This window comes from Polychytrium aggregatum (assembly GCF_025602895.1).
Source record: "Polychytrium aggregatum strain JEL109 chromosome Unknown BJ171scaffold_13, whole genome shotgun sequence".
In the NCBI taxonomy this organism is placed as follows: domain Eukaryota; kingdom Fungi; phylum Chytridiomycota; class Chytridiomycetes; order Polychytriales; genus Polychytrium; species Polychytrium aggregatum.
The window spans coordinates 309,357-337,305 of NW_026516215.1; the positions used below are offsets into that span (position 1 = coordinate 309,357).

The 27,949-nt window shown below is 57.1% G+C and overlaps 7 protein-coding genes across 7 annotated transcripts; 3 read left to right on the forward strand and 4 right to left on the reverse strand.

Annotated features, from left to right (window-relative positions):
• The first annotated feature begins 16 nt into the window (after positions 1 to 16).
• Positions 17 to 4,776, forward strand: BJ171DRAFT_52363 (uncharacterized protein). The gene is made up of 7 exons (XM_053112554.1): positions 17 to 226; positions 465 to 603; positions 723 to 849; positions 1,067 to 1,087; positions 1,384 to 2,274; positions 2,448 to 3,083; positions 3,274 to 4,776. Exons 1-7 carry the CDS (start codon positions 46 to 48, stop codon positions 4,480 to 4,482), a joined length of 3,204 nt encoding a protein of 1,067 aa, XP_052967880.1. The 5' UTR covers positions 17 to 45; the 3' UTR covers positions 4,483 to 4,776.
• A 239-nt stretch (positions 4,777 to 5,015) lies between these two features.
• BJ171DRAFT_499628 (uncharacterized protein) lies at positions 5,016 to 9,341 on the reverse strand. Its single transcript, XM_053110499.1, has 8 exons — positions 9,112 to 9,341; positions 8,766 to 8,977; positions 8,387 to 8,462; positions 8,106 to 8,181; positions 7,989 to 8,012; positions 6,332 to 7,852; positions 5,387 to 6,003; positions 5,016 to 5,258 (listed from the first exon to the last, which is right to left on the reverse strand). The coding sequence occupies exons 1-8, from the start codon at positions 9,277 to 9,279 to the stop codon at positions 5,211 to 5,213; spliced, it is 2,742 nt and encodes a 913-aa protein (XP_052967881.1). The 5' UTR covers positions 9,280 to 9,341; the 3' UTR covers positions 5,016 to 5,210.
• Positions 9,342 to 9,768: 427 nt separating this feature from the next.
• Positions 9,769 to 12,233, reverse strand: BJ171DRAFT_52403 (uncharacterized protein). Its single transcript, XM_053112555.1, has 5 exons — positions 12,130 to 12,233; positions 11,624 to 11,796; positions 11,202 to 11,340; positions 10,859 to 11,091; positions 9,769 to 10,765 (listed from the first exon to the last, which is right to left on the reverse strand). Exons 2-5 carry the CDS (start codon positions 11,742 to 11,744, stop codon positions 9,867 to 9,869), a joined length of 1,392 nt encoding a protein of 463 aa, XP_052967882.1. The 5' UTR covers positions 11,745 to 11,796; positions 12,130 to 12,233; the 3' UTR covers positions 9,769 to 9,866.
• Positions 12,234 to 13,466: 1,233 nt separating this feature from the next.
• BJ171DRAFT_499633 (U1 zinc finger-domain-containing protein) lies at positions 13,467 to 15,807 on the forward strand. Its single transcript, XM_053110500.1, has 6 exons — positions 13,467 to 13,582; positions 13,797 to 13,895; positions 14,069 to 14,143; positions 14,435 to 14,467; positions 14,760 to 15,149; positions 15,353 to 15,807. The coding sequence occupies exons 1-6, from the start codon at positions 13,564 to 13,566 to the stop codon at positions 15,424 to 15,426; spliced, it is 690 nt and encodes a 229-aa protein (XP_052967883.1). The 5' UTR covers positions 13,467 to 13,563; the 3' UTR covers positions 15,427 to 15,807.
• Positions 15,808 to 15,956: 149 nt separating this feature from the next.
• On the forward strand, positions 15,957 to 17,972 carry BJ171DRAFT_499634 (nucleoside phosphorylase domain-containing protein). Its single transcript, XM_053110501.1, has 4 exons — positions 15,957 to 16,445; positions 16,710 to 16,737; positions 16,856 to 16,942; positions 17,055 to 17,972. Exons 1-4 carry the CDS (start codon positions 16,251 to 16,253, stop codon positions 17,810 to 17,812), a joined length of 1,068 nt encoding a protein of 355 aa, XP_052967884.1. The 5' UTR covers positions 15,957 to 16,250; the 3' UTR covers positions 17,813 to 17,972.
• BJ171DRAFT_52470 (uncharacterized protein) lies at positions 17,955 to 21,833 on the reverse strand. Its single transcript, XM_053112612.1, has 11 exons — positions 21,674 to 21,833; positions 21,452 to 21,510; positions 21,102 to 21,240; positions 20,875 to 20,990; positions 20,551 to 20,733; positions 20,285 to 20,360; positions 19,801 to 20,031; positions 19,313 to 19,552; positions 18,700 to 19,194; positions 18,374 to 18,454; positions 17,955 to 18,197 (listed from the first exon to the last, which is right to left on the reverse strand). Exons 2-11 carry the CDS (start codon positions 21,497 to 21,499, stop codon positions 18,097 to 18,099), a joined length of 1,710 nt encoding a protein of 569 aa, XP_052967885.1. The 5' UTR covers positions 21,500 to 21,510; positions 21,674 to 21,833; the 3' UTR covers positions 17,955 to 18,096.
• A 3,342-nt stretch (positions 21,834 to 25,175) lies between these two features.
• Positions 25,176 to 27,929, reverse strand: BJ171DRAFT_52523 (mitochondrial carrier domain-containing protein). The gene is made up of 10 exons (XM_053112648.1): positions 27,710 to 27,929; positions 27,493 to 27,546; positions 27,292 to 27,305; positions 27,107 to 27,173; positions 26,937 to 26,992; positions 26,665 to 26,795; positions 26,059 to 26,395; positions 25,858 to 25,930; positions 25,665 to 25,734; positions 25,176 to 25,432 (listed from the first exon to the last, which is right to left on the reverse strand). Exons 1-10 carry the CDS (start codon positions 27,805 to 27,807, stop codon positions 25,307 to 25,309), a joined length of 1,026 nt encoding a protein of 341 aa, XP_052967886.1. The 5' UTR covers positions 27,808 to 27,929; the 3' UTR covers positions 25,176 to 25,306.
• Between the last annotated feature and the right edge of the window lie 20 nt (positions 27,930 to 27,949).

Below are 27,949 nucleotides of genomic sequence, written 5' to 3' on the forward strand. Positions count from 1 at the left end.
GCCCTGGAAAGCACTCCTCTCATCCCCCCGCCGACCCTGTCCCCGATGGACGACGACGACTATATCGAGTACCAGAAACGGGAGGAGCTGGCCGTCGCCGGGCCTTCTGCAAGCGTCCCACCGCTCGCGCCGACCCTCCTCTCAGACAGCATCGCCTATGCAGTTTCGTATCTCGCCACGACGGCCCGCATCTCACTCCGAGCTGCTGCTCTGGTCGCCGATACAGGTGCGCCTGTCCGCTCCGGCATCTCCCGCAGATGCGGGGTACTGCAATTGCACTTGTCTTGAGCCTCGCTCTTGTTCAGCGACTATATCTTGGTGGCAATGCCGCCCCGGGAACGGCGAACGAGTGATCTGGATGCCACTGCCTCGCCCACCCATGTCTGTGGAGAACCCTGGGCGGCCTCACTGCACCAGGCCGCCTTTCAGCGCTTGTCCACTCAATGCCCCACTCTGCATCTCAGCCCTTGAAGGTGCCAAGATTGGAACGAGTGCGTCACTCGGTGCTGGCCGGGCTGCCATCGTCGGTGCTCTCACGACGGCTCGATCAATCCACTATGCGCTGGCACCGCCCATGAGCAACAGCAGCGAGGGCACGCCGACGTCTGTATCGCTTGACCATTCGCCGAGAACATCATCCTGCGACTGTCTCGGGTGCCTCGCTATGGCTTTGTTTGCAATCGGCCGGAATCTGACCAGTTACATGCCTTGGTTTCGCTCAGTCCCCAGCACATTGCGCTCTTCCATCGGGCTCTGGAGCAGTACACCAACATGAGCATCAGCTTTGTCAACCACAGCTTCACCCTGACTGAGCTCTTTATGTTGGCGACATTCCACCTCACCACGAAGGTTCGTTGCAGCCCTGAGTTGGCTTCTGCCCATCGCTTGGTCCGCAGCAGCATCAGCACCAGCAGCACCAGCACCAGCACCAGCAGCACCAGCAGCAGCAACCAGGAGCTTGAGTCGGCCGTGGTTTCTGCTAATCTACCACACATGATTTCTTGATGCGCTGTGGCGGAAATGCGTCGCGAAACACTGCCCACTCCACCACTTCCATGTGCTATAGACCGTCAAGTTCTCTCTGAATGTACGTATCTGCCATTGCGCTCGCCTCGGCGTGGCTGGGTGTCCGATCCGCTGGCCTGTCTTCATGTGATTGTCATGCTCGAAAACCCTCTGCTCGACCTATCAGACTGGTGTCGAGTGGATGGGCAGCGGAGGGAGGCTCCGAGGCACTTGAGGCTCGAGCAAGTCGGTGCTCCGCTGGCACACGGGTGTCCATCTGCCGATTTGGACATCCTGTCGATTTGGAGATCTGCCGCTGAATGGCTGTTCGCTCATCACGGCTGCCCATATTCCAACACTGCTCTTGAAAATCTGTAGGCGGCTGAAGAAACCGTTGCCACCTTTGACGGGCTCTTTGGGTCGACAGAGACCTCCCGGACCCTGGCCACGTTCGTGCAGCTTGTGCGTCAGGAGCTCAACGAACTTGGCGAGGGCTCCGGGCTCCTTCTCCCGTCGGGCATTTTCAGCAGCACCATCAGCACAATTCTTCTGCTCGGCGGCCTCACCAAGGCCATCACCGCCTACGCCTGTCTGCAGTATGTCACTCGCGAGCGTACCATGGCGTCCCGCAAGCTCATCAAGCTCTACGAAGGGATCGTCCACTTCTATGGCGATGACCAGCACAGCCACTCGGAGGAGCTTCTGTTGACTTGGGACACCCCAGAGCCTTCGTCTCTGTCCCCAGAGGAGCCCTCGCCGCCGCCCGTCCCCACTAAAGACGCCGATGGCATCATTGATCAGGTCAACTTCCTCCGCCAAGACATCGAAACGATCGAGCACATCGACGAAGTCATCAGCGAGGGTCTTTTGGAAGAGGATGTCCATGCGCACACAGACTTGGGCCGCGACGACGATGACCTTGTCTCCAATCTCGACTTTTTTCATCACCTTGCCGACGACTTTTCCGAGCAGGCCGGCGAGCAGTTTGCCATGACGGTCTCGAGCCAGCAGGCGATTTCGGAGCAAGGATCTGCAGGCCACAGCCCCGCGCATTCTCCACATGCAACATCGTTTGAACCGAACGACGACTATGGCATGTATCCCTCATCGCCTGAATCAACCAAATCAAGACCTTCTTTCTTTTCCAACCTCTTCCAGAAACTCTCATTCAAGCGAAAACACTCTGCCGACTCAAACTCGCACGCCTCCTCGTTTTCCGTATCCTCTGCGGCGTCGCATCCGGATCACAAGCACATCAAGAGCGGAACTGTGAGTCTTGGGTCCAGGGAGGTGGCTCTCGGGGGTCGCAGATGGCCCAGGTTGCTTCAACGAGGTCCTGTGTTGCTACGGGTTCAATGCACAACCATTGATTTGTTGCTGATATTCGCTCGCTCGCTCTCCCTACCCCCCACTGTATGTCGATCTCTGCGATGTCACTGCAGCTTCCAAGTGCATCACAGCCCATCCAGGTCCGCGCACACCATCGCGCCGGCCCGTCCTCTAACGGCTTTGCTTCGCCTCGAATCGTCAGTCCGGGTGCCTCATTCGATCATCCTTCGCGCCACACCCGTGCTGGAACCAGCCATTGGCCCGATCCCTATCTACTCAAGAACATCAATCGCTTTGTCAAGTTTGCTTCCGCAGCATACGGGCGCCACTTTATGAACGTCTTTGGCATCGGCGTCGTCTCCGACGTTCGCACCACCGACCCTGATTATCCGGAAAACCACTATGTGTTCTCGATCCATACCGGCATCCCGCTCAACTGTATCCTGCTATCGTCTTACAAGAAGGGCGGCGTGGCTTTCCAAGCACCTCGGATGAAGCCTGTTCAGCACTTTGTGTGCCTCGACCACGCTTCCAAAGCCGTGGTGGTGACGCTCCGTGGAACTCTGGGGTTGTCTGACACACTCACGGATCTGTTGTTCGCATACGCCGACTTTCAATTCGAGGGCGAGACCTACCAAGTTCACGAAGGCATGCTCAAGTCGGCCCAGCTGATTGCCGACCCGACCTCTGTCATATCCAAGGTCGTGAGAAAGACCCTGGATGAGTACCCTGGCTATGGCGTTGTACTGGTACGTTCAAGGCTTGCATTCGTGCTTCGCTTGTGGTGGTCCGCATTGGCGACAACGTGCACGCGCAGGACCCTTCGACGCCTAGCCTTGCAGCAGCTGATGATGTGTGCCGCTCAACGTCCCATGGGAGTGCGTCAGGCGAGATGCAGAGTAGTCACTGATGTTGTTGGCGAACTGTGTCCTTTGATAGTGTGGTCACTCTCTCGGCGGTGGCGTGGCTGCCCTTGTGGCTATGATTTGGGCCACAGCCGCCTCGTCGCTCTCGGCTCGCATTCCGACGGTGTTTGCCACCTCGACGGCTTCTGGCTTGCCCACAGGCCGACCCATCCACTGCTTTGCTTACGGCACCCCGTCGGTGTGCTCGCTTTCTCTGTCTCAAGCCTCCCGCGAGCTGGTGACGTCGGTAGTGAACGGCAATGATCTGATCCCCAACCTGTCGATCGGGATCGTCAAAGACCTGAAGAGCATGTCAATGATGCTGCTCGATCCCGAAAACAAGGGTCTCTCCGAAAAGATCATTGGCAAGTCCCTTGGCCTCTATCGCGACAGCCCTACCACTGCTGCCCTTTCGCGGTCCGGTGAAGGCTCTTCGTCCGGCACACCATCGTCCCCGCCTCCGCGCCCGACGATGCCCTCGCACGGCTCTGCTCCTGCCGCCCAGTCATCGTGGTTTTACGGCTCGCCACCAACGTCCTGGTTCTTTGGGTCGCCTTCCTCGTCCGCTGCCGCTTCGGTTCCAGTTCCGGCCCCTATTTCAACTCCCCAGGCGCCGTCGGTGCCCTCCTCGCCGCCAAACCCTTCGTGGTTTACGCAGCAGTCTGTACCGCATCTGAAGGACAGGACCAAGCTCCCCCCGCAAGACCCCGACGAAAGCGACCAAGAGTGGTTCTGGGACATGATGACCGAGATCAAGTCGACCATGCGCTCCGAGAAGCTGTATCCTCCTGGCACGGTCTATTGGGTCCGATCGGTGATGACAACGACAAAAACTCGCCATAAGCCTTCACTGGCACCGCGCCAAACGAGCAGCAAGTCCAGTCCCTCTGGCCTTGACGCCGCCGCTGTCAAAGGCGGTCCGGCCTCGAGCAAGCACCAAAGCCTGGAGATTATGACGAGCCGGGTCGAGTGCTCTCGGGTCGAAGATGTATGCCAAATGTTCGGTCAGCTGAACTTTTCCTCCAAGATGATGATGGACCATTCGCCCAAGTCCTACGAGGATACACTGGAGCGTCTGATGCAGTGTGTCTACGGCAGCGTTCACGCGGATGCAGCTGCGGCCAGCTCGGGATCTCGGCCTTCGGCTCGCCACGAGCGCTCACAGGCGGCCTCCTCATCTGGCTTGACAGTTTTGTCCGATGCTCAAGCCCAGCCGTCTCGCAAACACCGCTTCCGCAAGTAGATTCAACATGGGGCGGGGCTAAATCCTGCCTTCTGGAGGACATCTTGTCTGGGAGCGGGAGAGAGGAGGGGAGTGATCGCTTGGTTCTCCGTCCGGCTCCTATATAGTGTCTCGTCTTGTCCTCATCCTTGACTTCTCTCCATTGTCGTTGCTTCTACCTTCTGTCCTTGATCTCATGATGTCATTTGTTTCTTGCTTGTCTCCTTCTCATGATTGCCGATTCTGGTCGTGGCCCGCTCTCCCTCATGCTGCGGCATCACCGCGGCACTCGCTCACGCATCACTATGCTTTGATGGCTGGGATACTCCCCAGCCGGAGCTGCTTCTCTGCAATGACGGCGATCGTACCCTTGGCTGCTTCAATCGAGGGCACATGCCCTGGAATGCGGGTGACGCAGCAGCTCCGGCGAGGCAATGAACAGTGCGCATGGGTGAGGACTGTTCCCTTACGCCGTGTTCCACCCATCGTCCGCTGTGTCCATTTACCACTAAATGCAAACGTGATGCGAGATCCACTCGTTTCAGCGGGCTAGGCTTGGTTGGTACGTTCCTCAACTGAGCTGTATTGGGCCGTGCTGCCAGCTTGGTATGCCGAGTTCATCCACATGGTCACAAACGTTTTGCGGGGGGGGGGATGCAACTTACACGCCCGCCCTCTCGCCCCTCCCTCTCATTCAAGCACGGTCCGGACTGGCGACGCCATCAAAGTTGATATGGGGTTCTTCGGATCTAGAGCTCGTCGTCTTCAGTAAAGTCGCCGTATCGCCACATGTTGACCTGCCAGAGACGGAAACAAAGATCATCATCGTGAGTGATCGGGACGGATCGACTGGCGATACATATGCGCGAGACTGGCTCGGTCATGTGGCCCCGAGCTGTACCGGCTGCAAGCCAGCTGCACATACCCTGCTCCTCTTAGCCTTGTCCTGTGCATCCAGAAGGCTGTCCAAAACCTCGTTCTTGGAGCCAGCAGCGCGGTCGCGGTGGTACTTCTTGACGATATCCTTCGAAACCGTTGCCAGACCCTCGTACACCAGGTCTTCGTTGATGCTGATCTTGCTGTCGCTGCGTTCATACAAAACGACGTTCAGCGCAGTACCGCTTCCAACTGCACTGGCGACGTTGCCCAGTATCTTGGCATGCACAGTGCGGCCCTGGACAACTTCAGTCAGGAAATCGCGGGCCTCGTGGCCCCAGTCCTCGCCAAGCTCGGCCACACGCAGATAGGCCAGACGGGCCTCCTGGGCTTGGGGCTTCAGGTCTTGGATGCCAAAGGGAGCGACGAGAGGACGCACGTTTGAGAAAGGCAGGTCCTCGGTGTTGCCGTAGTCGATGTAAAAAACGTGGAGAGATCGGTCCGGGTTGATTCGGCGAATGCGAGCGCGGTACCAGCCCTGGTCGGCTGCCGACTTGGCGATGCAGAGCTCGCCCGACTTGGGGGTGTATCCGGCACTGGCAGAGGCAGGAGCCCTGCTCTGATAGGTTGCCAGGTCGTTCATCAGTTTCTCCAGTCTCTGGATCTCTACAATGACGAATCATCCAAGTGATGATGATGATGATGATGATGATGATGATGATGATGATGATGATGATGATGATGATGATGATGATGATGATGATGATGATGATGATGATGATGATGATGATGATGATGATGATGATGATGATGATGATGATGATGATGATAGAGGAAGGTTGCAGGCATTTAGTTGACGGGTAGATGGGCTTATGCACTCGTGGATCGTTCAGGCAAACAGCGGTCTTGCGTCCGGTGGTGCAGATAGATCAAATCGGACGCCGCAACCTTTGCAGCAATGCCTTCGATGGGCGGGGATAGGCAGCACTCTTACCGTTGTTCAGCACTTGAACATATAGCGTTCCGCGACCGAGGATCTCGCTCACTACAAGATCCCGAGACTCGGTAACAGTGGCCGCAGCAGTCTCTTCGGGAACCTCCTGGGCCCAGTTCTTCTCCAAGCTCCACAGGCCTCGGCGAGCATCCTTGGCCTTCTGCTCGGCTTCGATCAACTCGCGACCAAAGGGGCTCTGTTGAGCACTGTACTCGTGGACACGGGCAAAGCCTTGTTCCAGAATCAGGGAAGCAACGTTCTCGGTCTTGGCCTGTGCGCCAGATCCGGTGGTCAGGAACAGAGAGCCGATAAAGCCACCGACCTTGTCCTGCGACTCGACCTGGAACTGCACGTCGCGCTGGAAGAGCTTCTTCATAGCCAGCTCCAGACCTTCGTTTCCAAACGGCTCGGCTGTCTCGCCGGGGCGTCCACCGGCTCTGGGTGCACGCAGGCCGCCCAGAACAAGAGTAATCTTGATGTTTTGACTGGGAACAAAGATACGGTATCGGGATCCGCTGGCAATGTTCTCGACAACACCAGCGACTCGGCCAGCCCGCTGCAGCGAAGCAAAGAACTGCTTGGCTTTGGCGGCGCTCTCGGATGCGTTGATTGGCTCGCGGTAGGTCGGCAGCTCCTTGACGGGGCCACCGTTGGCAGCACGCTCCTCAGCGACTTTGATGGCGTGCACACCCTTGCCAGCAGCCAGGGCCTTCTCCTCGGCGAGAAGGAGCTGGTCATAGGCCGAAGCACGGTTGTCATCATCCTTGCGGTGGCGCATTACAAAGGCCAAGCCCTTGGTGATCAGGGCCTCGGCAATGTTGGTATTTCCGGATCGGATGGTAGCACAGTGTCGCTCGTCAAACTCGCCCTCGGCGGGCTTGATGTAGTCGATGTTGATGTGAACCTGCTTGCCGATCAGACGGGAGCGCAGGAACTCCTTGGCTTCGACGGCAAAGTATTGCTCCTTAGCATCCTTGAGCTTGGGGGGTCGGACGCTGGCGAGCGAGATCTTTCGCTCGGCATGGGTGGCGACGTTCTCGACCTGGACGGTGTCAGCCGTCAGGATACGGGTGACGATGGCGTCGAATGAGGTCTCAGATCCAGCAGTGCTTTTGACGGGGGTTTTGGCGACATAGTCCTTCCAGAGGCGCACTTTGCGCTCCTTTGCCTTTTGCTCCGCGGCCCGGAGCTTTTGTGGGCCACCGGTTACCATGGTGATGGTCCAGTCGACAACTTTGGCAAGGCCCTCAGCCACCAAAGCCTCGGAGATGTTGCCCATCGGGAACTGAACGGTGCCGATGAAGGTGTTTTGGCTGGAGAGGCCCTCAAGCTGGATCTTGACATCGCGGTTCAGCAGACGAGACTCCACAAAATACCTTGCCTCTTCACTATAGGGCTCGAGGAGGTCTGGGACGCCTGGGACGTCTTTTCGGTAGATGGGTGCTTTGACACCGGAGAGCTGCAGAGTGATGAGCTGGTGCTGAGTGTCCGAAAGGAGCAGACAGACACGGAAGGTAGATCCTGCATGAGAGGGCCGGGTCAGCCAAGGGAGCCAAAGGAGCAAGTGCGCACGCGATCGTTTGGCAACTGACATGCAATACAGGCCACGCATGGCTCGAGCAACGCACAGCTACCCCGGCGCGGAGGGTTTGCGTACCATCTCGAACTTGCTCGATAATCGCTGGAGAGAAACAAGGTGCGTCAAAGAAGCAGGTGGATTCGTCAGAACACAGCGATAGACTTCATATCATACAACCACAGGTACAAGGCTCACCGTCGATGGGCTTTCCCTTATACTGTTCCAGGAATCGGCGGGCGTCTTCTGGGGGATTGTACTCTACCGAGCGGGTCTGCGAAGACATATGATGGATTATGATCAAACTCCAAGCCATCGAGCCGATATACACACAAACAAGCGGGAGTTGCGATAAGACAAAATAGGGCATGGATGGCAGACAGTGTAGTCTACGAGCCACTGTGGCGATATCGTGATGGTGATGTTGGGAGAAGGAAGGGAGGGGGAGGGCGAGGGCTTGGCGTCGGATTGTCACTCACCACTTCGGTTCCAGACCAGAGGCCGATTTGGGCAGTGCGGGCAGTCTCCTCCAGGGCCAGCAATTCTATTTGCTCACTTGTGCCCAAAGATCCATAGCAAATCCATTCCATTTGCATGTCCAAAATGGACACAAGCAGAGCCAAGGTAGTCGGTTAGTTTTGGATTACTGGCCGAGGGATGGCCTGTGCTTCTGTTTCAATGTCGAGGCCGTCGCGATCTATGGCGACTACTTTGGGTCGATTGCCCAGGCGCACACGATTGGTCCACACGGGAAGGAGTGGTGCAATATTGTACAGAACCGATCGGCGATTCTTCCCTCTTTGGCTCAAGTGAAGCGAGCAGAGGAAATAAACACCGGGGCTCAGGAGCAGCACTTACTCGGTGGGGGCCCGTCGACCATCCACTGGCTTGGCTTTGGCCAGACCTTCTTTGATCAGCAGTCGGGAGACATTGGTCTCGCCATTGATGGCAACCGGGATGATCAAGTGTCCGAAATCGCGTTGAGAATTGGTCGTGTACTCGACCTTGAAGTTGACTTCCTTGCCGACGAGGAGTCGTCGAAGATACTCCCGAGCTTCGAATCCAAAAGGCTGAAGGACGGGCAGGAGCGATGATATGGTGAGTGCCGTGGCAAATGGACAAATGCAAAACTGCCCGGGGATCGGAGAGAGATCCTTGCGGACGTTGTGGAATAGCAAGCTCGCGAGTCGAAGCGAAAGTATACCTCCTCCTTCTCGGGCTCTCTCTGCGAGCCGATGCGGGGAACAACGAGGTTGGCAAACGAAAAGATCTTCTCGGGAGGGGGGCCCTGAACGGGGCGGCCACGGAGGACAACGGTGTCGCCCGAGATAACGTTCTTGACAATAACTTTTCCAGAGGACGGGAAGGACATCTCTGCAGGATCTGACGGCGAGAAGGAGGAGGAAGATCAGCGACCAGGGATGCAGATCAATTCAGGGGAGGCGGGGTGGATCTGATCTGGGAGCCGCGCCGGCTGTGGCTTGGGCACGGCGCGCATTTGTGCTGGGGCGTGTGCTGATTGGCCAGGGGCGCTCTCTGCGCCGCTGACCCAATGTGCGTCACGGGGCAGTGAGACGAGGCGATCGCGAGAGCCGCTTGGAGCTGAACAAATCGCTTGGTCTCCCATGTGAGTCCTGGGCGCCGGGCGTCTCTGGTGGTGGTGGTGGTGGTGGGTGTATATTCAGGACCCAGAGAAGTGACATGCAGGACTCAATAAGGTATCCCCCGGCTTTCGTTTTGTCGAAATAGGGCAGCTGGCTCATGCAACAGCGACAGCGATGGTGGAGAGCGCCGCCCGTCCAAGACAGACCACCACCCCCGGGGTCGGCCAAGGCTCAAGTCCGCGACTCAGTCCAAAAAAAGAGGAGACATAGCAGGAATCAAAATTCACAGATCGGAAAATTACATACAGCAACAGCAACAGCATCAGGAGCAACGTGGGCTGGGACGCAGCCCAGGTCACTTTTTTATCACCCCAAACCGCTCCTGAAACTTGTTCAGACACCGCTCGAGCTGATCAAGCACTTGCATGCTCGTCAGCTCCTCGATTGGCGGATCGGGAGAGAGGCCTCCTGAGGCCGAGGGGCTCGACTCTGCGCTTTGCAGCGACTCGATGCTATCGCCCCCGCTCGAGTTGGCTGAGCTGACCGAGTTGGCGGACGATGTCGACGGGCGGGCTTGGGTCGCCAAGAACGGGAGTCGGTCGGTCGGCGAAAATCGATCGTCGGTGCTCGCTAGCGAGACCTGGAACCGGGTGATGTAGTCAGACAGGCGCTTTGCCCGCTTGGTCATCTCGCTGAGAGACGACCGCGTGCTCGGTATCCGGACCTTGATCGGCGGCGTCGACGATCGATGGCGCGAGCCAAGCGAGCTGTCCGAGCCAGCGACATGGTGCGGATGCGAGCTGCCCGGTCCGGCTGCATGTGTCGACCCATTTGCACCATTTGATCGCGACTTGTCGCGGGGCTTTGGATTCTTCTTTTTGGCGTCAACGGACTTGGCACTCGATGATGCGGAAGCAGCATCCACTGAGCCTCCCGTCCGCGAGTCGGCAGGCTTGTACCGCCTGTTACTGGCCCGTTGCGGCTGTGTGGCGCCGCTGCCGTCAACGAGAGGTGAGTCAGAAGCTGGACTCGCCCCAGGCGACGGAGAGGGGTTGCCATCGGCATCGAGAGCGTCGTGCAGCTTGTCCAAGATGAGAGGACTGGAGCAGGCCGCCGGGCTGGCGTCGTTCGAGCCCATTCTATTCGGCAGACGCGGGACGGCTTCCTGGTCGGTGGATGTGCGCTTCTTTTTATTCGGGTTTTTGTTGTCTGAAGGCGAGGGCTTGCGCTTCTTGGAGTGATCCGAGGACTCGGCTGGTATGCCAAAAACGCAGTAGCAGGCGGTCAGTTGCATTGCAGTAGACGGGGGTGGTTCTTTCGCGAGGAACAATCAATCACACAGCATACCCTGGATAGACTCGGGTGACGGAACCCTTTTCAAAGGAGGGACATCGCCGTTCAACTTCCTGCGCCTCGTAGAGTCAGCAGCCTTGGCAGCACCATCCTCTGGCGGTGGCGGCAGGAAAGTGTCGGGGAGATCAGCCGCCTCGGGCGTTTGGTTGCTGTTGTTTGTGTTGCGAGGCCGTTTGGTCGGAGCCGGCTGGTCCTTGGACTGGTTCTTGTGCTGTCGGGATTTGAATCTGAGTAGCAAAGCGAGACGAGAATTAGCGGCAGAAGGTGACTCGCTCGGGCGCGATCGATGGCACGGGCGCTGCGTATGCCACTCCATCCAGGATCACTGGCTACTCACTTGAAATACGGGTGGCCAATGGGCTGGCATCGTTCGCAGAAATAGTGCTCGGGCTCAGCCCGTTTGGACAAAATGCCCATGCATTGGCAGTGCTGCCATTTGTCGCACTTTTCGCACTGAATCATCCATTCAAATGACTCTGGAACGGAACAAACCGCAAAACGAAGGATGATGAGTCGACAGACCAAGGACACCAGGGGGTTGGATTGGGATGGATATGAGGGGCAACTGCAAATGGCACTGGCGCCGCTCTTGCTGTCACTATCGATGTGGTGATTGCCTCTATTGCCATCGTTATTGCAGTTGAGGCTATGGTTTCTGGTGGCATACCCCACGGTCGCCCCCAGCAAGTATGCCTTGGCGGCAGAGGATAGCGCAGCTCAAGAAGCGGCGAGAGTTTGGGCGATTGCGGCATATCGTACCTGTTCCGTTGCAAACGCAGCGGGTCTCGGAGGTGTCGTCGGACATTGGGTTTTCGTCGCTGAACTCCTCTGGCGGAGGGATGTAGTAGGATGTGGGCCGTGATGTTGCTCTTCGAGACATGGCCGACGATCACGGCAGCGTTGGACAGAGTGATAAAAAGGGTTTAAGCAGCCTGGCACACGAAGAAAGGAAAGGGCCCGGTGTGGATCCATTGAGAATCGAGCACGGCAGATCATGGACCAACAGAGGGGGGATAGGAATGGTTGGGTCAAGGGAAAGGTGCCGAAACTTGGGAGGGGGATGGGCAGGATGGGCGGACCAGACAGCCGGCAAATGCTCTGAGGCAGAACACTGGCTGCAGGCTGTACTGGGGATATGGATGGAGCAACGATGCAATCTGAAGGGTCTGGCGCTGGGGAGGGGGCTGCATTGTCACGGCTCGAGGGCGCTCAATGAGGAGGAGGGGGGTTGCAAGTGGGCCCAGTCGTTGCTGCAAGACACAAACCTCGGGGGGTCTATGGGACCAAGAAGCCAAACAGACGCAGGCGATGGCCTCTGGAACGTGGGAACGGGTAGGGAACGGGTAGCAGGTTGTTGGAGGCTGGAGTTGTGCGAGCCCAGAACTTGAAGCAAACAGGCGTCTGTATGATGGGATCGGCGAAAGGAAGAGAGCGTCAGCAGCGAGTTGGGCAAATGCATCTGGCCGGCGAGACGCTTCGAGGCATTGCAAGTCGAGAAGGATCCACGATGCAGACTGGTGACAGAGAGGGAGTGTGGGTCGGAGCGGGTGAATCAATGGTGCCTCTGGATGTCCAGCGCCGTCTTGCTCAGATTGGAGCGGCTGAGGAACGCCGTGAAGACGCCGACAAACGAAGGACGAGGGCATGCACAGGAGGCAATGGGAAGAGGACGCAGCGAGTAGCCGCGGAGTGGCCAGCGGAGAAGCACAGATATAGATGGAGAGGGAAGAGGACTGCAACGGAGATGGCATATGGCCGATGCGATGGGCAGGACGGGATGGGATTGACCCCGATGAGGCCGATGAGGCCGATGAGAGTCGCCGGGTGGGCAAGCGCATCGACGGGGAGGGAGCGTATTCGACGGGCGATTGAGGAGGGCAACGGAACAGCCAAACGGACATGAGGCAGGAATGGAGCAGGCAGCACCTCCGGCAGCAAAGCACAGCACAGCACGCCGATACGCACCGATACCAAGATCCGATGGGGTCGGGCTGGCCAGAGGCGGGTATGGAATCGGGAAGCCCTCCAAAGGCCGCTGGGGAGGTTTTCAGCCAGGCGCCCAACCCGAGCGCAGCCGCCGCCGCCGCCAAATGAATTCATTTGCGTGTGTGTGTGTCCGCGTATGCGTCATGTGTCCGGCGCGTCGATCCGGGCGGATCCATCCAGCCGGCTGCATCCAGCCACGGGTGGCGCGAAGAGGCGATGCGCAGCGCGGCTGGCCAGACAGACCAATACGCAGGCTGGCGAGCGGACGGGTGGACAGGCCGGGCAGACAGACATGCAGACAGAGCGACAATCACGCAGGCCGGCAGACAGACACAAACCAAACGGACAGACAGGCAGGCCAGCAGGCGGGTCCCAGGCTCGTCGAGATGCTGCGTTGTCGCCTGGGCTGGGGGGGGGTGGAAAGTTGCCAGTGTCGCTGCAAAAGTGCTGGGAAAGAGCAGAAAAAAAAAAGCCGCCTGCCCGCGCTGGCGCAGCCCTGGCTGGGCTCTCGGTCACGTGCATTCTGTGCAGCTGTTCCGTGTCGAGCGGTCCACGTGCAAGCCGTCCTGGCTTTGCGTCGCCAGCGGCCTGTTCGTTGCCGTTCGTTGATCTGTTCGCCGATCTGCTTGTGCGTCGTCTGTCCGTCTCCATTCGTCGTCGTTCACAAGCGATCCCATCTGCTGCGCGCCCGAGTCCCTCCAGAAGGCCTCGCCATGCCAAAATACTACTGTGGTGCGTCCATATGCCGATAACACTGCTCTGAATCAACGCCGGATCTCGTCCAGTGTCCACGTTCCAAGCACAAATGCCATCCGATACCGGGAGCCACCCCTCCAACACGCCTCGAACAGCCCTCGCCTGAGACTACAGCTCGCTCAGTGCAGGTTGCCCCTTTCCAATATTGACGCCACAGACCGATCATTTTGTCCACCGCTGTCTCCGTTAGATTACTGTGATATTTTCCTCACCCATGACTCGCCCTCCGTAAGAAAGTCCCATAACAGCGGCAAGAATCACAAGCTGGCAGTCCAGATGTACTATTCGAGTGAGTCTCGCTGCCGCACCTCAGTCTGTGCATCCCGTATTGCCCGCTAACGTGATCACTGCTGCCTCGGTCATTTCCGTCCCATCCTTATCGATGGGTGTATCGCCGCTCCTCCCAAACCGGCACGATTGTCTTTCCGGGTCACTTCTGCGGATCGCTGCTTCACACCATAGATCTCAGCCACGAAAAGGTTCAAGATGTCATCGATCAGATCACAAAGGCATACGACGGAAAAGTCGGCGCTCCCGGTACTAATAGCATTTCTCGTCTCGTGAGGCGGCCGCTGACATGCATAACACTCCACAGATGCGCCGATCCTGCGGCTGTCTCTGGCCGAGTCTCCCTCGGCCACGATCATCGGCCACCCGCAATCCACACCAATGCCATTGAACCGATCCTGAACATCGGGGCATCTCCTGACGCTGCTGGCGTCAAATATGCATGCTCTTCGTTTGGCCTGCCCTCTGGGCGTGCTTGCACCGCATGCCGATTTGATTGTCGATCGCCGTTACTCACATGATATAATGTATCTCTTCCAGAATTCAACTCGCCTTTCGGCAGCTCATTCCCGCGTAAGCATCGACCCTGCATACCCAGGAGCTGGATTGGATCCTGACGTGCGGCTCTGGATCTCGGCTCCGACCCTGGATGGGTGCTCGTCCATGAGCAACCGCCTTGGCCGGCGTGCTGCTGCTGATTCCTGTCGATGGTCTGCCTTACGTACCCGCCGTCATCACCTCCGAATGGCGAGATCAACACGCTGATCTTCTACTCCACCACAATCTCTCTCGACTCCAAAACCAACCTCTGCTTCTCCTCATATCCCTTCGACAATCTCACCTTTCGGAAACTCGAATCTCGCAGCCCCTCCAATGCGATCCGGCGGCCCGGGCATGCCGCCATACGGCCATCGGCACCCGCCTCCAGGTCCTAACGGTCCACCTCCTCCCATGGGCATGAGGGGGCCTCCTCCGCCTTTCCGGCCAGGCATGCCGCCTCCTCCCTTCCCACCTCCTCCGGGCGGATACGGCATGCCGCCTCCCGGTTACATGCGACCCCCGCCCCCTGGGTTCGCTCCTCCTCCTGGGGCTCGCTCTGGACCTCCGCCTGCCGGCATGCCCCTTCCGCCTCCGGACTCGTCTGCACACACCCACGGGCATCCTCCGGGAGGACCTGGCTATCCCGGAGGGCCTGGCTATCCCGGTAACCCCAGCGGTCCCCTCCCTCCTTCGCGTCCAGGCCCGCATGAAGATGGTAAGTCGTCATGGACGCTATATATAAGCGCACCGCGCCATTGCCTCGGTCTGCATGGCTTCGAGTGTATACGTGCATACGGCCGTGGTGGACCGAACAGGTCATCGGCAGTTAGTTGGCCAACTGGCCGCTTCAAAGCTTGCAATTCGCTCGGATCGGCAGTATGACTCATCGCTCGCTTCCGCAACCCTGTCCATTCTCAGGACCTGCAGCCAAGCGCACCTTCGAAAGCGAAGCCGACGACCATCACCATGCCAAACGCGCCCGAGATGAGTGACATTACTGATCCACACGTCTCGGGGTTGCTGGCTGTACTCTCAAGTATGGCGAGGATGAGATTGCTGATGGCAACAGTGCCTTTGCTCGAGACGCACATTTCACACAGCAGTACATACTACCATGTGATTGAATGCAATAGCTGCTCTGTACACTTTCTTCAGCTCTCTCTGGGGACTGAATACGCTCACATTCATCGTCTTGCACGCTTATCCATGTCGTGGGGGGGGGAGCACAGTAAGGCCCATATTTCCCGCCAGCCATCGCCGATGATAATCATTTCCTGGGCCACACGGTCCTGGAGGCTGCTGGTTGGTTTCCATAAGCGCCAACCGAGTCGCGCACCATGGCCATGGGTCGAGCTCCGCCCGGCATCACCAACCCGGATCGCTGAAGTTTTGCTGCGTCGATTGAACATGGATATTGCGTGTGCTGGCAACAGGATGATCGCCCTTTGCAGGGGGGGGGTGCCCATCTGTCCGTCCTCCGTCCTTTGTTGCTCGGTGGTCAGGCGACAAGAGTGGCCCGGCACCAGCGGAGGCCGCCGGGGCTGTGATTGAGGGAGGCATGGCTTCCGATGCCGCCAGGGTCGATGGCCGCAGCAAGGGTCGGCCCCGTCGCCCATCCGGCCCTGGCCCAGCACTTTCGATCCATCGACCCATCGTCGGTCCCATCGTCGGCCCATCCAGCATCTTCTTGGCACATTCCTGTTCAGTTATCTACCCTCAACCTAGCCATCGAGAGTCGCACCCTCCTCAGCTCCACATCAAGCCCTTCCCTCATCAATCTGTTAGCTTCACCACCGTCCCTCTGCATTGAGCCACAATGACTACCCCGAACAACATCCCACCTCCCGACATCAATTACTATGCCTTCGATACATACCAGGCCTCCGCTCAGTTTCTGAGGAACCGCCTTCCACCCGAGTTGCAAGCCATCCAAATCGGCATTATCTGCGGCAGCGGTCTCGGTGGACTGGCCAAGACCCTGGAGGAGCCTATTTGCGAAGTTGAATACAAGGCAAGGCCCGTTCGTTCGTTCGTTCGTTCGTTCGTTCGTTCGTTCGTTCGTTCGTTCGTTTACGCAGCGCAACTCTGTCGTCTCCCTCCTTCCATCATGCTCGCGTTCGTCTTGGGTTGTGGGTTCGGGGCTTGTTTCGGGACCCATACAGCCCACGAAATGGCTCATCCATCATCTTGAGCACTTGTCTGCCATTCGCAAGAGTCGATAGACCGCTCTCGCTGGCCTTTGCTGATTCCTCTGCCGGCTCTCGCCTGTCTCCAGGACATTCCCAACTTTGCCGTCAGCACTGGTATGAAAGAGTCTGTCTGTCTGTTGATGGCTACGATCCTCGGCTCTTGGTCTATCCATCCTCATCCGGTCTTTGGAACTGACCCCTGCCCGACACGCGCTCGATCTCGTCTCCCCAGTCCCGGGCCATGTCGGCAAACTGGTCTTTGGAATGCTCGCTGGTCGCGCGACCGTCTGCATGGTCGGCAGGAAGCACATGTACGAAGGTAACTACGCAGACATGGTCCTGTCCAGCCGTTGTCGCCATCGGCATGCGGTTCGTTATCACCATGCGATTCGTTATCCGCTGATTTTGGCTCTCTTGTTTGCGGGCTCTAGGCCATTCCCTGCTGAGAACTGTCTTTCCGGTCCGAGTTATGAGACTGCTGGGTGCCCATACCCTCCTCGTCACCAACGCTGCCGGCGGCCTCAACCCGGACTTCAACGTCGGCGATATCATGATCATCAAGGACCACCTCTCCATTGCCGGCTTTGGTGGCTGCAACCCACTGATCGGAGCCAACGTCGATGATTTTGGCCCACGATTCCCGGCCGTATCGAATGCCTATGACTTTGACCTGCGGGTCACTGCCTTCTCCTGTGCCACGGCCTGCGGCCTGGGCCCGTTTATGCGCGAAGGGATTTACGCCTTTGTGCCCGGACCCAGCTTCGAGACCCGGGCCGAGGCCCGCTACATTCGAAATGCCGGTGCCGACTCTGTGGGGATGTCTACTGTCCCTGAAGTCATCATCGCCCGCCATTGCGGCATGCGTGTCCTTGGTGTTTCGCTCATAACTAATATCGTACCTCAAGGACACGGCCGCTCGGCCATGCAGGCCGCAGCCGAGCTCGAGCCGCCAACTGCGTCGTCTCCCGGATCGGTGTCGTCAGGTCCCGATGTTGCCGCCGTGATGAAGTCCATGGTCAAGAACGTTGTCGAGGCCGTTTCCAAGATCACCGAGTATCCTCACAAGAACGACGAGAAGGTTCTGGCGAACCACGAGGAGGTGCTCGAGACAAGTAACAAGCGCTCGCAGGCTATGCAAGAGCTCGTCCGATTGATTGTTGGAAAGATCCCGGAGCCATCCAAGCAGTAGGACTTGTCTCCGATGCCTGAGATGTTTCCACATCTAAACGTTTGAGTTGTGGTGGTGGTGACAGGGTCTGGGGAAGCTGGACAGTAGCCCGCTCACAGCACGAATCACTCCAAAAGCACCATCTTTTCGTCATTAGAATACACAGTGGTCGATGCAATTGATATTCGATCTGAGCGAGAGGGAGATACTCGTTCCCATTCACTGCCGCGAGCAGGGCTGCCATCTGTACCGAGCCTCATACATTATTGGCTCTCGAGCCAGCAGCCTCAATCCGCTCGGGTGCTCTATTCTGGCTGCGCTTTGGTGCAGGATGCGGTCTTGGACCGGCTGGCGACTCGAAAACCAAAGCGTTTCCGGGTCTCACCCGGCGTCCGGGATCCTGGTCCTGGAAGGATATCCCATCCACAGACACATGGTCATGGGAAAGCAAGTCCGTAAATATCGAGAACAAGGGCATTGAATCGCGAGGCGGATTTGAATCGGAGCAACTCTCGTGGGAAATGGTGCCAAGATGGTGCCTTTCAGGAGAGAAGGTCGATTGGTCGCGAAACGCCAGCATACCTTCGTCATCTTTGGAGCTGGGCGCCCCATCGTTTGAAGTGTTTCTGGGCTCGTTGTTCGAATAGATGCCATCGGGCGGTGCTGTTGCGGAGCAAACGGGAGGAAGCCCTTCAATGACATCATCACCAACGTTACATCCACAGTAAATTGTGGAGATCTCCAGGACAGTTACTGCTGCGTGGGCTATATACGTCATTGCAGCATCAATGCCTCCAAAGGTTGAGGAGAAGCTGGGGTGGGGCGATCAAGGGTGTCCATAGCATATAGCTGCGCGCATGTGTGGAACTGTATCTGTGTCAGTGCGAGAGGATGCATCAAGGGGTTACCTCTATCAAAGTCGTCTGACGAGCACAGAGAGCGACTCCGTCGCCGAAGACCATCGCTACTGCCGAGAAGACCGTTGAACGACTCGGAGCGAAGGGATGCTGCACTGCCCTCTGGTAGATCTGTTGACCGACTCAAGTTTTTTGTCCGGGGCGATTCGAGATGCAGCGCAACACTCGCACTTCGCTCGGGCTCGCCTCGCTCCTTTGCTGACTGAACGACATAGTTTGGCCTTTGGACTTCGATCGTGGCAATCCTGGATTTGGATACTGATGCACATATCTTGTCCTTTTCCTTGTCCTTTTCTTTATCTTTGTCCCTGTCCTTTTCTTTGTCTCTATCCTTACCGCTCTTGTGCTTCAGCAGCGGTGACGATGGCGTCGAGTTGGACTTGGCTTGGTACTCGGTCACGATCTCGTCAAAGAGAGTGTTGCGAGCGCGCGTGTGTGGCTTGCTGAATTTGGGGGCACTGTAGGCCGCATTTTCGCCGTTGATGGCTGTTTGGAATTGATATTCGCATTTGGGGATTAGCTTGGCCCAGTGCATCCGTACTCGGGGAAGGATCCAATGTACACGCTCAAGCGCCAGGGAGTCGCATATGCACCCAGGGCGTACCTTTCGCCAGGATAAAGTGCCTGAGGGCTTCCTTGGACCAGAACAGAGGCGGGCATGGCAGATTCGGCCCAAACGAAGGCACATTTCTGTTGCTAGCAACGCTCACGCGATAGGGAACGACGCCGTCCCGCTCGTATTGCGGGTCCTCCATGATGATGATAAAGATGTGGAGGAACTGCGATGTGATGCACCTGGGATCAAACTGTCCCCCTCCATCCAGGAACACAATCGAGACAATGTCTGCGATGGCGGGGCGATTGTTGGGATCAGAATATATCGTTGCGTCGTCAATGTCGAGCGATTCTCAGCATCTCCACGGACTTGGCTTGCTCTCCCTCAGGGATAATGAGAAGAGAGTCTCTGATGAAGCCGGATACGATCCGATCACCGCAGCACGTATGCCTTGAATCATACGGTCAATATCTGCGATCGTTTTTGGCTCTCGCAGGCGGCATCTACAGGTGCGCAGTCTGGCCGATACCACTTACCGTTTCCAATATGCCGCTTCCTCTGGATCTGCTGGGGATCTCCCTCGATAAACGGTATAAATGTGGACACGTGGAACATCACTTCGAACTTATTCCAGTAGCTGTGGAGGGAGAGCGTTCCAGTTTGGTCGTTCTTGACGTCGAGTCCTCCAGCAAACCCACTGTGGCCCTTGAGTCGGATGACATTTCCAAGCAACGAAATCAGGCGGTCAAATGACGGTGTAGAGCTCTCTATTGGAATAGAGGTCCAAAGATAACATTGCGACGTTTTCGATGGAGTTAGCGAGCATATCAGACATTAGAGGACCACAGGGAGGCTCCAGAAGTAGGTCCAGGTGTCTATGCTCTGACGAACCGCGCTTGGCATCGGGATCCATCGCTCGTTCTGGCCCTCTCTGCTGAGGCCCCTGCCGCCCACATCATTGAAGCTGGATCTCGTCTCGCATATTTCCTTCTTCCAAACTCGAGCGCGTTTAATGCATACCGTTGCAAAACATTTCTTCCTCTCGTGTCTGCCCGTCTTTGCACAGGAGCAAGCCAAACTTGTACTTGAACGACAGCTGTCGTTAGTGGAAAGACGAATCAGCCAGCTGACCACCGAACAATCACTCCCAAGATCATGTCCAAAGCCTCCGGCAATCGATGCGATGGACACTTTGTCGTTACTCTGGACGGCACCGGCAGCTCCAGAGTGCATATCCATCATATGTACTCCCACAGAAGAGTTGGACAGTCGGTCTTTCATCTTGCCTGCATCTCGTCAAGACTCTTTAGCCGCTTCTCGATAGCCTTGTCTATGACCTTGACGAGTTTTGATGGGTTGATGCTGTGATGGATCATCTGCAGCACTTGCTTGACCGTTGAAGATTTGCTCTTGATCACCGATTTGCTGACAACATCCTTCTCATAAATGAAATGTATGCTGTTCTTTTTCTGTACCGTGCCGTATGTATAATTAACCAGTGGCTCTGTCGTTAGCCAGAACATCCGCAGCTTGCTCACACGCTGCTGATCCGCCAAAGGAGTTCGGATACCGCTCTTGTGCAATCAAATGCGCCAGCTGGCAGATCTCACCTCCTTTTGCCGCAGTATCACGCGCCAACGAGGCCCTTCGGTTTCTTTGCTCTCGAATTTGATCGAGATGATGACCGGGCCAAGGACATCCGTATGCCCAACATAGTTGAAGTGCTCTGAGGTTCAAACGATGCGTCAGGCAGACCCGGAGCATAAGCAAAGTACAGATTGGCATCCGGTCATATGCTCCGAGTACAATTGGGTCGACCCGGATGGTTCGTACACACCTTGTCCAATGAACATTGTCGAGTACGTCTGCATGGACTCGTCGATATGCTCCATTTGGTAGTTGCTGTACTGGCTGGATGACCCGGCAGATTCGCCCTGGATCTCGATTCGGTATTCGTCCGATGGCCTCATTGCGATCTGCTCGAGACCACATCCATATGATGGATTGGCGCATCATCATGCAAGGCAACAGCGCTGTCAGCAGATATGATCCTCCCCTGACAAATAGCACGTTGTCCAGTTCCGATAAAGGGAGCAGGCTCTCGTCGCCCATGACGCTGCTCGCCCATGACGCTGCTCGCCCATGACACTGCTCGTCCATATGCAACACAACCAGCGGCCAGCGCACCGTCTTTTGAAATAGCTTGTACTGTTCCTCGAGCGATTCGCATATCATCAAGGTCGTTACTAGCTGCAAATCCGACAGGCATTAGCTTTGGATATGCATCTATACCCTTTGGGGATGTCATAGTCGGCCAATCATGTGTGGTATTTCAATCGCCTGCTGCCACAAAGCTCTTGGCTCTTTCAACATGGACGCTCAGTTCCAGCGATGAAGATCGTTGCCTACCTCGCCTTTGATCTGCGTAAGCTTGGATTCCATGCCTTCGAGCATCTGCTTGCGCTTCTCGGCCGGCACCGACCGGAGGTCTGCGTATTCGCTCTCAATGCCTCCTTCTAAGCTGGTCAAACTGTCCTGCAGCTCAACTAGGTTCTTGATCAGCGGCAGCCAGCCAACTGTCTCCAGTACCCGCTTCAAGAGATCAATCAGGCTCCGGAAGAGTAGCCTTTCGATGTCTCTGGAAGGGAGCGTGTTGCTACTCGAGTTGAGGGCTTGAAACATGGCGTCAAACGAGTTGGAGACCGAGGCGATTTTGAGTGTCAGCTTGCTTGAAAGGTTTACTATCTGAACCTCCAGGTCGGCTGTGAGCGAACATGAATTGAATCTGGCTCGTTCCTTTGGGAACACATACTGCTCGCCCATAGTGCCCATGTCCTGGATCAGAGGCAAAGGTGGCCAAGGGCAGGTCAAGCCAAGATTAGCGTTGCTTAACTCAGTATCCAATGGTCAGTTGCCAGGCGATACTAAAGGCTGTGAACAATGTAGAGCTTGCCAACCACCATCATCATGGTCACCAAAATGCTCTGACGGGAGCAAGGCTGCATCAGAGACTCCAAAACTAGCGCATACTTACGATGCTCTGGTTTCGGGTCTGCCCTCCATCGCCAGGGAAGAGCGCATGCGGGAAGATTTGATTGAACTCGCACATAATGTCGTCATCGGTCTCTGGATCATTCAGCGAGTCCATCGAACACGATGCTGTATCCTTTTTCGGTGAATCATCGTCGTCCGAGTTAGGCGTCGCTTGGGCTGACGAAGCCTGGCGCACGGTGGTGTCGATGGTGACTGACGATGGAGGGAGCCGCTTCTCCAGCAGCGGAGGCGTCATGTTGCTGCTGGCGCTGCCACCGATGATGGGTGTAGCCGCCTCGGCATCATAGGAGAGCGCTGAGTTTGGTATGATGTTCACGGCCGGGTTGATGAGCCTGACAGAGAGACTTTGTCCGACCGATGCCAGAAAGTCGTTTGGGATGCTCCCGGGGATCACTGGAGTCATACAGGTGGCCTCTATGTAGCTACTTATTGGCAGCCGGGACGATATGGCCTGCACCGAAGTCACTGGGTTCAGAGAGTTGTCGGGGGCATCATGTGTTTCGAACAGGTGGGTGGCGAGTTCGTTGAGGGACCGCTTTAGCGTCTCAAAGGTATCCAGATTGAGCTCCGAGTCGTGCATGCCGTCGATTTCTCGGGGGCTATTGATGTCTCGGAGAGGGGTATTATCGTGGCGATGCAGGGACATCGATTGGCCTGGATGGGCGGCCAGGGATAGAGGACCGGCGGAATATTTTATGGACCGGCGTCATGTGCGTAAAGGAGGAGGAGGAGGAGGAGGAGGTGCGGGGAGGACATGGGCAGAGAGGGCATGGGCGGTGAGCAGCCGAGCGCCTGTCCGATCGAATGCAGTCGCCTGCCCGAGCCGCACCCAAATCAACGGCGGCAAAGATGACGATCCAGGACCACAAGAAAGCAGCGGGACCAAGCCAAGCCGGTGTCGGGTCTGGTGATGAGCTGCTCCACAACGGATGGATACTGCAGAGAAAGCGCCTCCGCGTCGCCAGAGGCACTGCATCTCGTGAAAGTGGTCCCGACACTGTTCGCCGATGCACCCTTATGCGTACCTGGCTGTGTGGCGCTGCTCCCTGGGCTTGTGGCATCGTTGGAGAGTCGGACTGGGATGCGATCGGGATCCCGGTCGAGAAACGTGGATGGAGGGTAAGTATGCCATTGGGGCGTGGGAACGTGGGAAGAACCGCACATTGGACGGCCAGGCATCAGCGAACAGGGGGTCGCTGGAAGACCAGCCAGCAGGCGATCATTGGAGGACCAAGGTTTGTGTGCTGACCCAGGCGAGAGCCGACCCGAGCCAAGTGCGGCACATGGGTTGCGGCGACAGGCATCCATGGCGAGCATCGACGCCGAATGGAAGCAGCCAGCCCGCGGTGGATGGGCGGCACAGGTCGTCCACAGACCAGCAAGACTCATGGCCGGATACGCCCTGGCCAGGAGATTTGCGGCCCAAGCGGGAGAGAACAGCACGGCGAGAGCCAGGATACCTTCGAGCTTTGGTCTGTGGTTTGTGCAAAAGATACTGTTGCCAATCGATACATAGTTGACGAGGGAAAGCGTTCGCTTGCAGACCTCGCATTTGAAGCACTTGCATGGCGAATGACCAGGGCATCAGTGTCCTTGCCCCAGAGCCGCACGGCAGCCACATCGACACAGGAGCCCATCCGTCAACCGTTTGAGCATCGGGGCCGCTCTGGGACGCACTGGGCGGGCGAAGCACAACACGCGAACGATCTCCATCCGCACCCATCCAAGGCCTGCTCTTGGTCCTTGCCAACAACACACTTTCGACGCACCCATTTGTGATAGATCCTAAAGTCGTCGCATCCGATCGATTCCATCGCATAGCTGATGCAATCCAAACGGCGTGTCAGCGTTGGCCTCGTCGCGGGCTGGCTCGAAAAGCAGGCGTCCAGCCAGTTGCATCGACTTACACCGGTTTGTTACAGACGAAGCAGTACTGGCTCTGCTCCTCGGCCATCTTTCATCTGGTTCGCAATTGGTCGTATGCGCGGAGGGTTGGTCTTGACAAAGGGCTGCCTGGGATCTGCCCGTCGCTATACGTCGCTTTCCGTCGCTTTCCGCTGCCGCCCCTTCGTATAACCGCCGTGATTTCGCTGCGGGTTGTCTCTGCTGGTCGATTTGCCCAAAGCAAGCGGGGTTTCTCTTAAAGAAGCCCAGCTTACAGCTTGAAATGAGCCCACAAAAATTGGGTTCTACAGCTGCCTCCAAGTCTCTCCGCCGAGCTGCTCCCTCTCAGAGCAGCCATTGTGCGAGCCCGGCCGGCTTTTCGCACTGATTGGGATGATGGTTTGGCTGGCTGGGCTTGCATCGGCCTGATCGATCCGGGTGGCCTCTGTGCGATTGGATACCGGGTCGGTTTGCTTCCCATCGTAGTCCTTTCAGCGCCTAAAGTCTGATACCCTGCTACACTCTATTCAGAAAGCAACGGGACACTGCCCATTCCATGAACATGTGGCATGTGATGGGCTTGCGTCCAATGGAGACACATGCAATTCAACAGATCACCTCCCAGTGAAGACCACGGTCGCTCTCCGGTCTCCACAATCGACCTGCACTGCTCAAAGTACCGAGCAAACCGCTGCCTCCTGGGACCGGATGCATAGCCCTTGCCTTGGCGGCGCACTGGTATCGGAGTGCCGGTGGTGAATGGTGCTCTTGGACACACTAGCAAATAGCCATGACCAAACACCAGGGTGACCCGTTTCTTTCTGGATCGCCGGTATATCCATCGAGGTATGCTCGCCAACTAGATCAGCGCCGATATGCCATCATGGAGCGACACAAAGATTATGTCCTGAATATGCTTGCTCAAATTGTATTTGTTTCATGGGAGGTGGGAGTTTGATCGCATCTTGGCGACCAGTGGCAAGGCAAGGCAAATGGAGCTGTGCTGGTACCGATGGTGCTAGTGTTCCAGTACGCGGTTGGTGAAGAGGAATCGACTAGCCATTGACCCCGCTGCTCTCCTTAGCATCTCTAGCTTGAGCTTGCTCAGTCTTTGCGAGGGAGCAACATGGACTGCGAGGAATGCGAGATCGTTGCAGGAGCGGCGACCTTGGCTCCGCTCAAGAAGCGCTGCTGGACTTCATAAACAAGAACGGTGATAGCAAACAGTGGCTGTTTGTTCAGTGCCGAGTCGGAGGCGGCATACCGCAGCGATACGATGCCACGGGATAGCGATGACGCATCGTGTGATCAGGAGGAATTAACGGCGGGGAAGAGAACGGGGTATCAGTAATCATGCACTACAGAGTTCCGTCATGGTATGACCGGCTACTGGTTTAGAGGTTCAGAGGCGCCCATCGGCTCAAACCACTTTCAGCACTACAACTCCACAGCAGCCACTTACCGATACAATCAGCATACGGGGAACGACGCCGCGGAAGAGAGCACTAAAGCCCTCGTTCTTGATGATTTCCCTGAGGATACGCCGAGCGATGATTGGGTCATTAGAGTGGGTGTCTTGCCTTGCCGCGATCGCGGACAGAGCAATGTGAAAGACGTGCCCTGTTCTTGAAGCAGCTCGCAATCAAGTCACCCACCGATAGCAGTGTGCCATTCCCTTGTAGACAGGGTCGCCAGGTCGGGGGATGGCTTGGAGCCGTGTCTTGACAACTGTCAGGGGCCAGAGGCAGCGACAGAGTAAGTACGAGGCACGGTTTAGGTGCGCATCTCTGTGAACACTCCGTCGCGGAGCTCATCCAGGACCCCTCGAGAGTATTCGAGGACTGATGAGGACTTACCATCCATGGGCGTGACAGCGGCAGCGGCAATCATGCCAGCGGCGATTCCCGAGCCAAAGACCACGCCGAAGCTGGGAGTACCGCTCGGGCCCGAGCCAAGAGACTTGAGAACGGCCAATGTCGGGAAGAAGACGATCGAAAAAGGCACATCGCGAGCAAGACAGGCGGCTGTTCCCTTGTAGAGACCTCGCAAGCCGAGTTGGCGAACGATATCGCCGGCGCTGGGTTTTGGCAGCCCAGGCGCGGTGTTGGCTCCAGCAAGTTGCATTTGGATCTTGACCATCTCCATCGGATTCGTCGCAATGACCTGGCAGAAGCCGGCTGTGGCACCGGCCACCTGAAGCAACAGGGCGGACGCTACGTCAAAGATTGCAATGTGCTGTTGGTGCTCACTGACTGCATCACGCAGCTCGGGATGCATGGCTCATGGTGAACAAGGATTACGCTCCAGTGCTGGATGATGTCTGGTTTCTTCTGCGACCCGTTGATCATGGCCTTCTGGTCGATCGACAAAGCCTGGGCTCCATTCACCATGACCTCAAGTGTGCGTGCATCAGCCTGGTTCCCAGCGGCTCGGCTACACGGCTCCGAGAGCAAGAAACTTACAATGCCGTAATGCACCGGGATGTGGTCCGCATCGATCTGAAGCTGTTCGGCAAAGTGCTCACGCACAGCGTCATTCACAGCCAGCTTGATGGCCTTTTCCGGACAGATACCAATAAGGTTGGGGAGCAGACCTATCGCCAGAGATTGGTTGTCGCAGATCGACGGCTCGCGGCGTTAGCGACAAGTCCAAAGATCAAACTGTCGACATGAGCGGAGCGTGGCCAGAGTCGAGCTGGCCAAGGGGCTGATTGAGGCCGACAGCAGATGCCTACCTCGATAAAGACCGCGAACACCTTCCTTGCGGACAATCTGCTTGAAGCAATCGACGCTGTCGAGCGCAAAGGCGGCAGATCAGCAAATAGCCGGTCAGGGCACGGCCGGCCGGCCGGCGTGGGCCATGGCAAAGTAAAATAGTAATGCAAGTCGCGGCGACGACACTCACGCTCCACGATACTGAGGGAGGCCATCCGGCCCCGGTCGCTGGTTTTGTAGTCGGGTCTTGACAATGTCTGCGGATAGCAGTGCAAGTAAGCACGGACGCACGCGAGAGTCAGACAGCCGAAGAGCGGCGTCCCGAGGTCGAGACGAAGGACTTGTGCAATTCGATCCGTTTGAACAAAGGCATACCCAAGGGGAAAATGCTAATCCAAGAGAGCGAGAATGTTAGTGCGAACGACGAGGCGAGCCAGCGTCCTTGGACGCCATCCGGTGTCGGGGCTATTCCAAACCCGCACCATCGACAACGAGCCCCCAAGCCTATGTGGGCTCGCAAGCACTTCACACGATCCACGCAGCAAGGAAGAGCTAGCGGCCAAAACCGAGACCCACATGGAGGTTCCGATGACACCGGCGATAGCTCCGCACACCAGCTTGGTTGTCAAGCTGTGCGTGGATTCGTTATGTGGTATATTCGACGGTTGATGGAGGGTTGTGCGGTGGCATCACAAGGTATGATACTGTCAGTCAGGAATGCCGCTGCGATGACAGCTACAGGAGCTTCGAGGCAAGCACACGGCGGCTGGATTGGGTCGGATATCGGCCAAACCTGATCTTTCCCTTGGGCTTGGAGACAGGAGTGTGCTGGGGCAGGTTTTCGTAGATCCCAGGCGGAGCGACGGGCAGGGAGACTTGCGGGCTGGACATGGCGACGGGATCAAGCCGCGACGGCAACGAACGATGCGGACGATGGAGATGGCGTCAACGCCGAGGGCAGCAGCGTCGGATCGGCTCTCTCGGGGAGGTGCTGGTCCTGGCGCTGCCCAAGACCTGCGGGCAACAGAGCCGC

Bases quoted from the DNA above. Each gene is read 5' to 3' on its own strand.
- BJ171DRAFT_52363 (XM_053112554.1), top strand. From the start codon at position 46: ATGGACGACGACGACTATATCGAGTACCAGAAACGGGAGGAGCTGGCC. The intron at 227-464 runs GTGCGCCTGTCC...TCTGCATCTCAG, and splicing joins TGCTCTGGTCGCCGATACAG to CCCTTGAAGGTGCCAAGATT. The intron at 604-722 runs GTCTGTATCGCT...GGTTTCGCTCAG, and splicing joins AGCAGCGAGGGCACGCCGAC to TCCCCAGCACATTGCGCTCT.
- BJ171DRAFT_499628 (XM_053110499.1), bottom strand. From the start codon at position 9,279: ATGTCCTTCCCGTCCTCTGGAAAAGTTATTGTCAAGAACGTTATCTCG. The intron at 8,013-8,105 runs GTGAGCCTTGTA...GTTTCTCTCCAG, and splicing joins TAAGGGAAAGCCCATCGACG to CGATTATCGAGCAAGTTCGA. The intron at 5,259-5,386 runs GTATGTGCAGCT...CGTCTCTGGCAG, and splicing joins ACAAGGCTAAGAGGAGCAGG to GTCAACATGTGGCGATACGG.
- BJ171DRAFT_52403 (XM_053112555.1), bottom strand. From the start codon at position 11,744: ATGTCTCGAAGAGCAACATCACGGCCCACATCCTACTACATCCCTCCG. The intron at 11,341-11,623 runs GTACGATATGCC...GTTCCGTTCCAG, and splicing joins CTGCGTTTGCAACGGAACAG to AGTCATTTGAATGGATGATT. The intron at 11,092-11,201 runs GTGAGTAGCCAG...TTTGCTACTCAG, and splicing joins ATTGGCCACCCGTATTTCAA to ATTCAAATCCCGACAGCACA.
- BJ171DRAFT_499633 (XM_053110500.1), top strand. The intron at 13,896-14,068 runs GTGAGTCTCGCT...TTCACACCATAG, and splicing joins AGTCCAGATGTACTATTCGA to ATCTCAGCCACGAAAAGGTT. The intron at 14,144-14,434 runs GTACTAATAGCA...TATCTCTTCCAG, and splicing joins CGGAAAAGTCGGCGCTCCCG to AATTCAACTCGCCTTTCGGC.
- BJ171DRAFT_499634 (XM_053110501.1), top strand. From the start codon at position 16,251: ATGACTACCCCGAACAACATCCCACCTCCCGACATCAATTACTATGCC. The intron at 16,446-16,709 runs GCAAGGCCCGTT...GCCTGTCTCCAG, and splicing joins TTTGCGAAGTTGAATACAAG to GACATTCCCAACTTTGCCGT. The intron at 16,738-16,855 runs GTATGAAAGAGT...TCGTCTCCCCAG, and splicing joins CAACTTTGCCGTCAGCACTG to TCCCGGGCCATGTCGGCAAA.
- BJ171DRAFT_52470 (XM_053112612.1), bottom strand. From the start codon at position 21,499: ATGATATGCGAATCGCTCGAGGAACAGTACAAGCTATTTCAAAAGACG. The intron at 20,991-21,101 runs GTGTGTACGAAC...TTTGAACCTCAG, and splicing joins GACAATGTTCATTGGACAAG to AGCACTTCAACTATGTTGGG. The intron at 18,198-18,373 runs GTATGCTGGCGT...ATATCCTTCCAG, and splicing joins CAGCTCCAAAGATGACGAAG to GACCAGGATCCCGGACGCCG.
- BJ171DRAFT_52523 (XM_053112648.1), bottom strand. From the start codon at position 27,807: ATGTCCAGCCCGCAAGTCTCCCTGCCCGTCGCTCCGCCTGGGATCTAC. The intron at 26,796-26,936 runs GTAGGCATCTGC...CTCTGGCGATAG, and splicing joins TGTTCGCGGTCTTTATCGAG to GTCTGCTCCCCAACCTTATT. The intron at 25,931-26,058 runs GTAAGTCCTCAT...GGCCCCTGACAG, and splicing joins CGCTGTCACGCCCATGGATG to TTGTCAAGACACGGCTCCAA.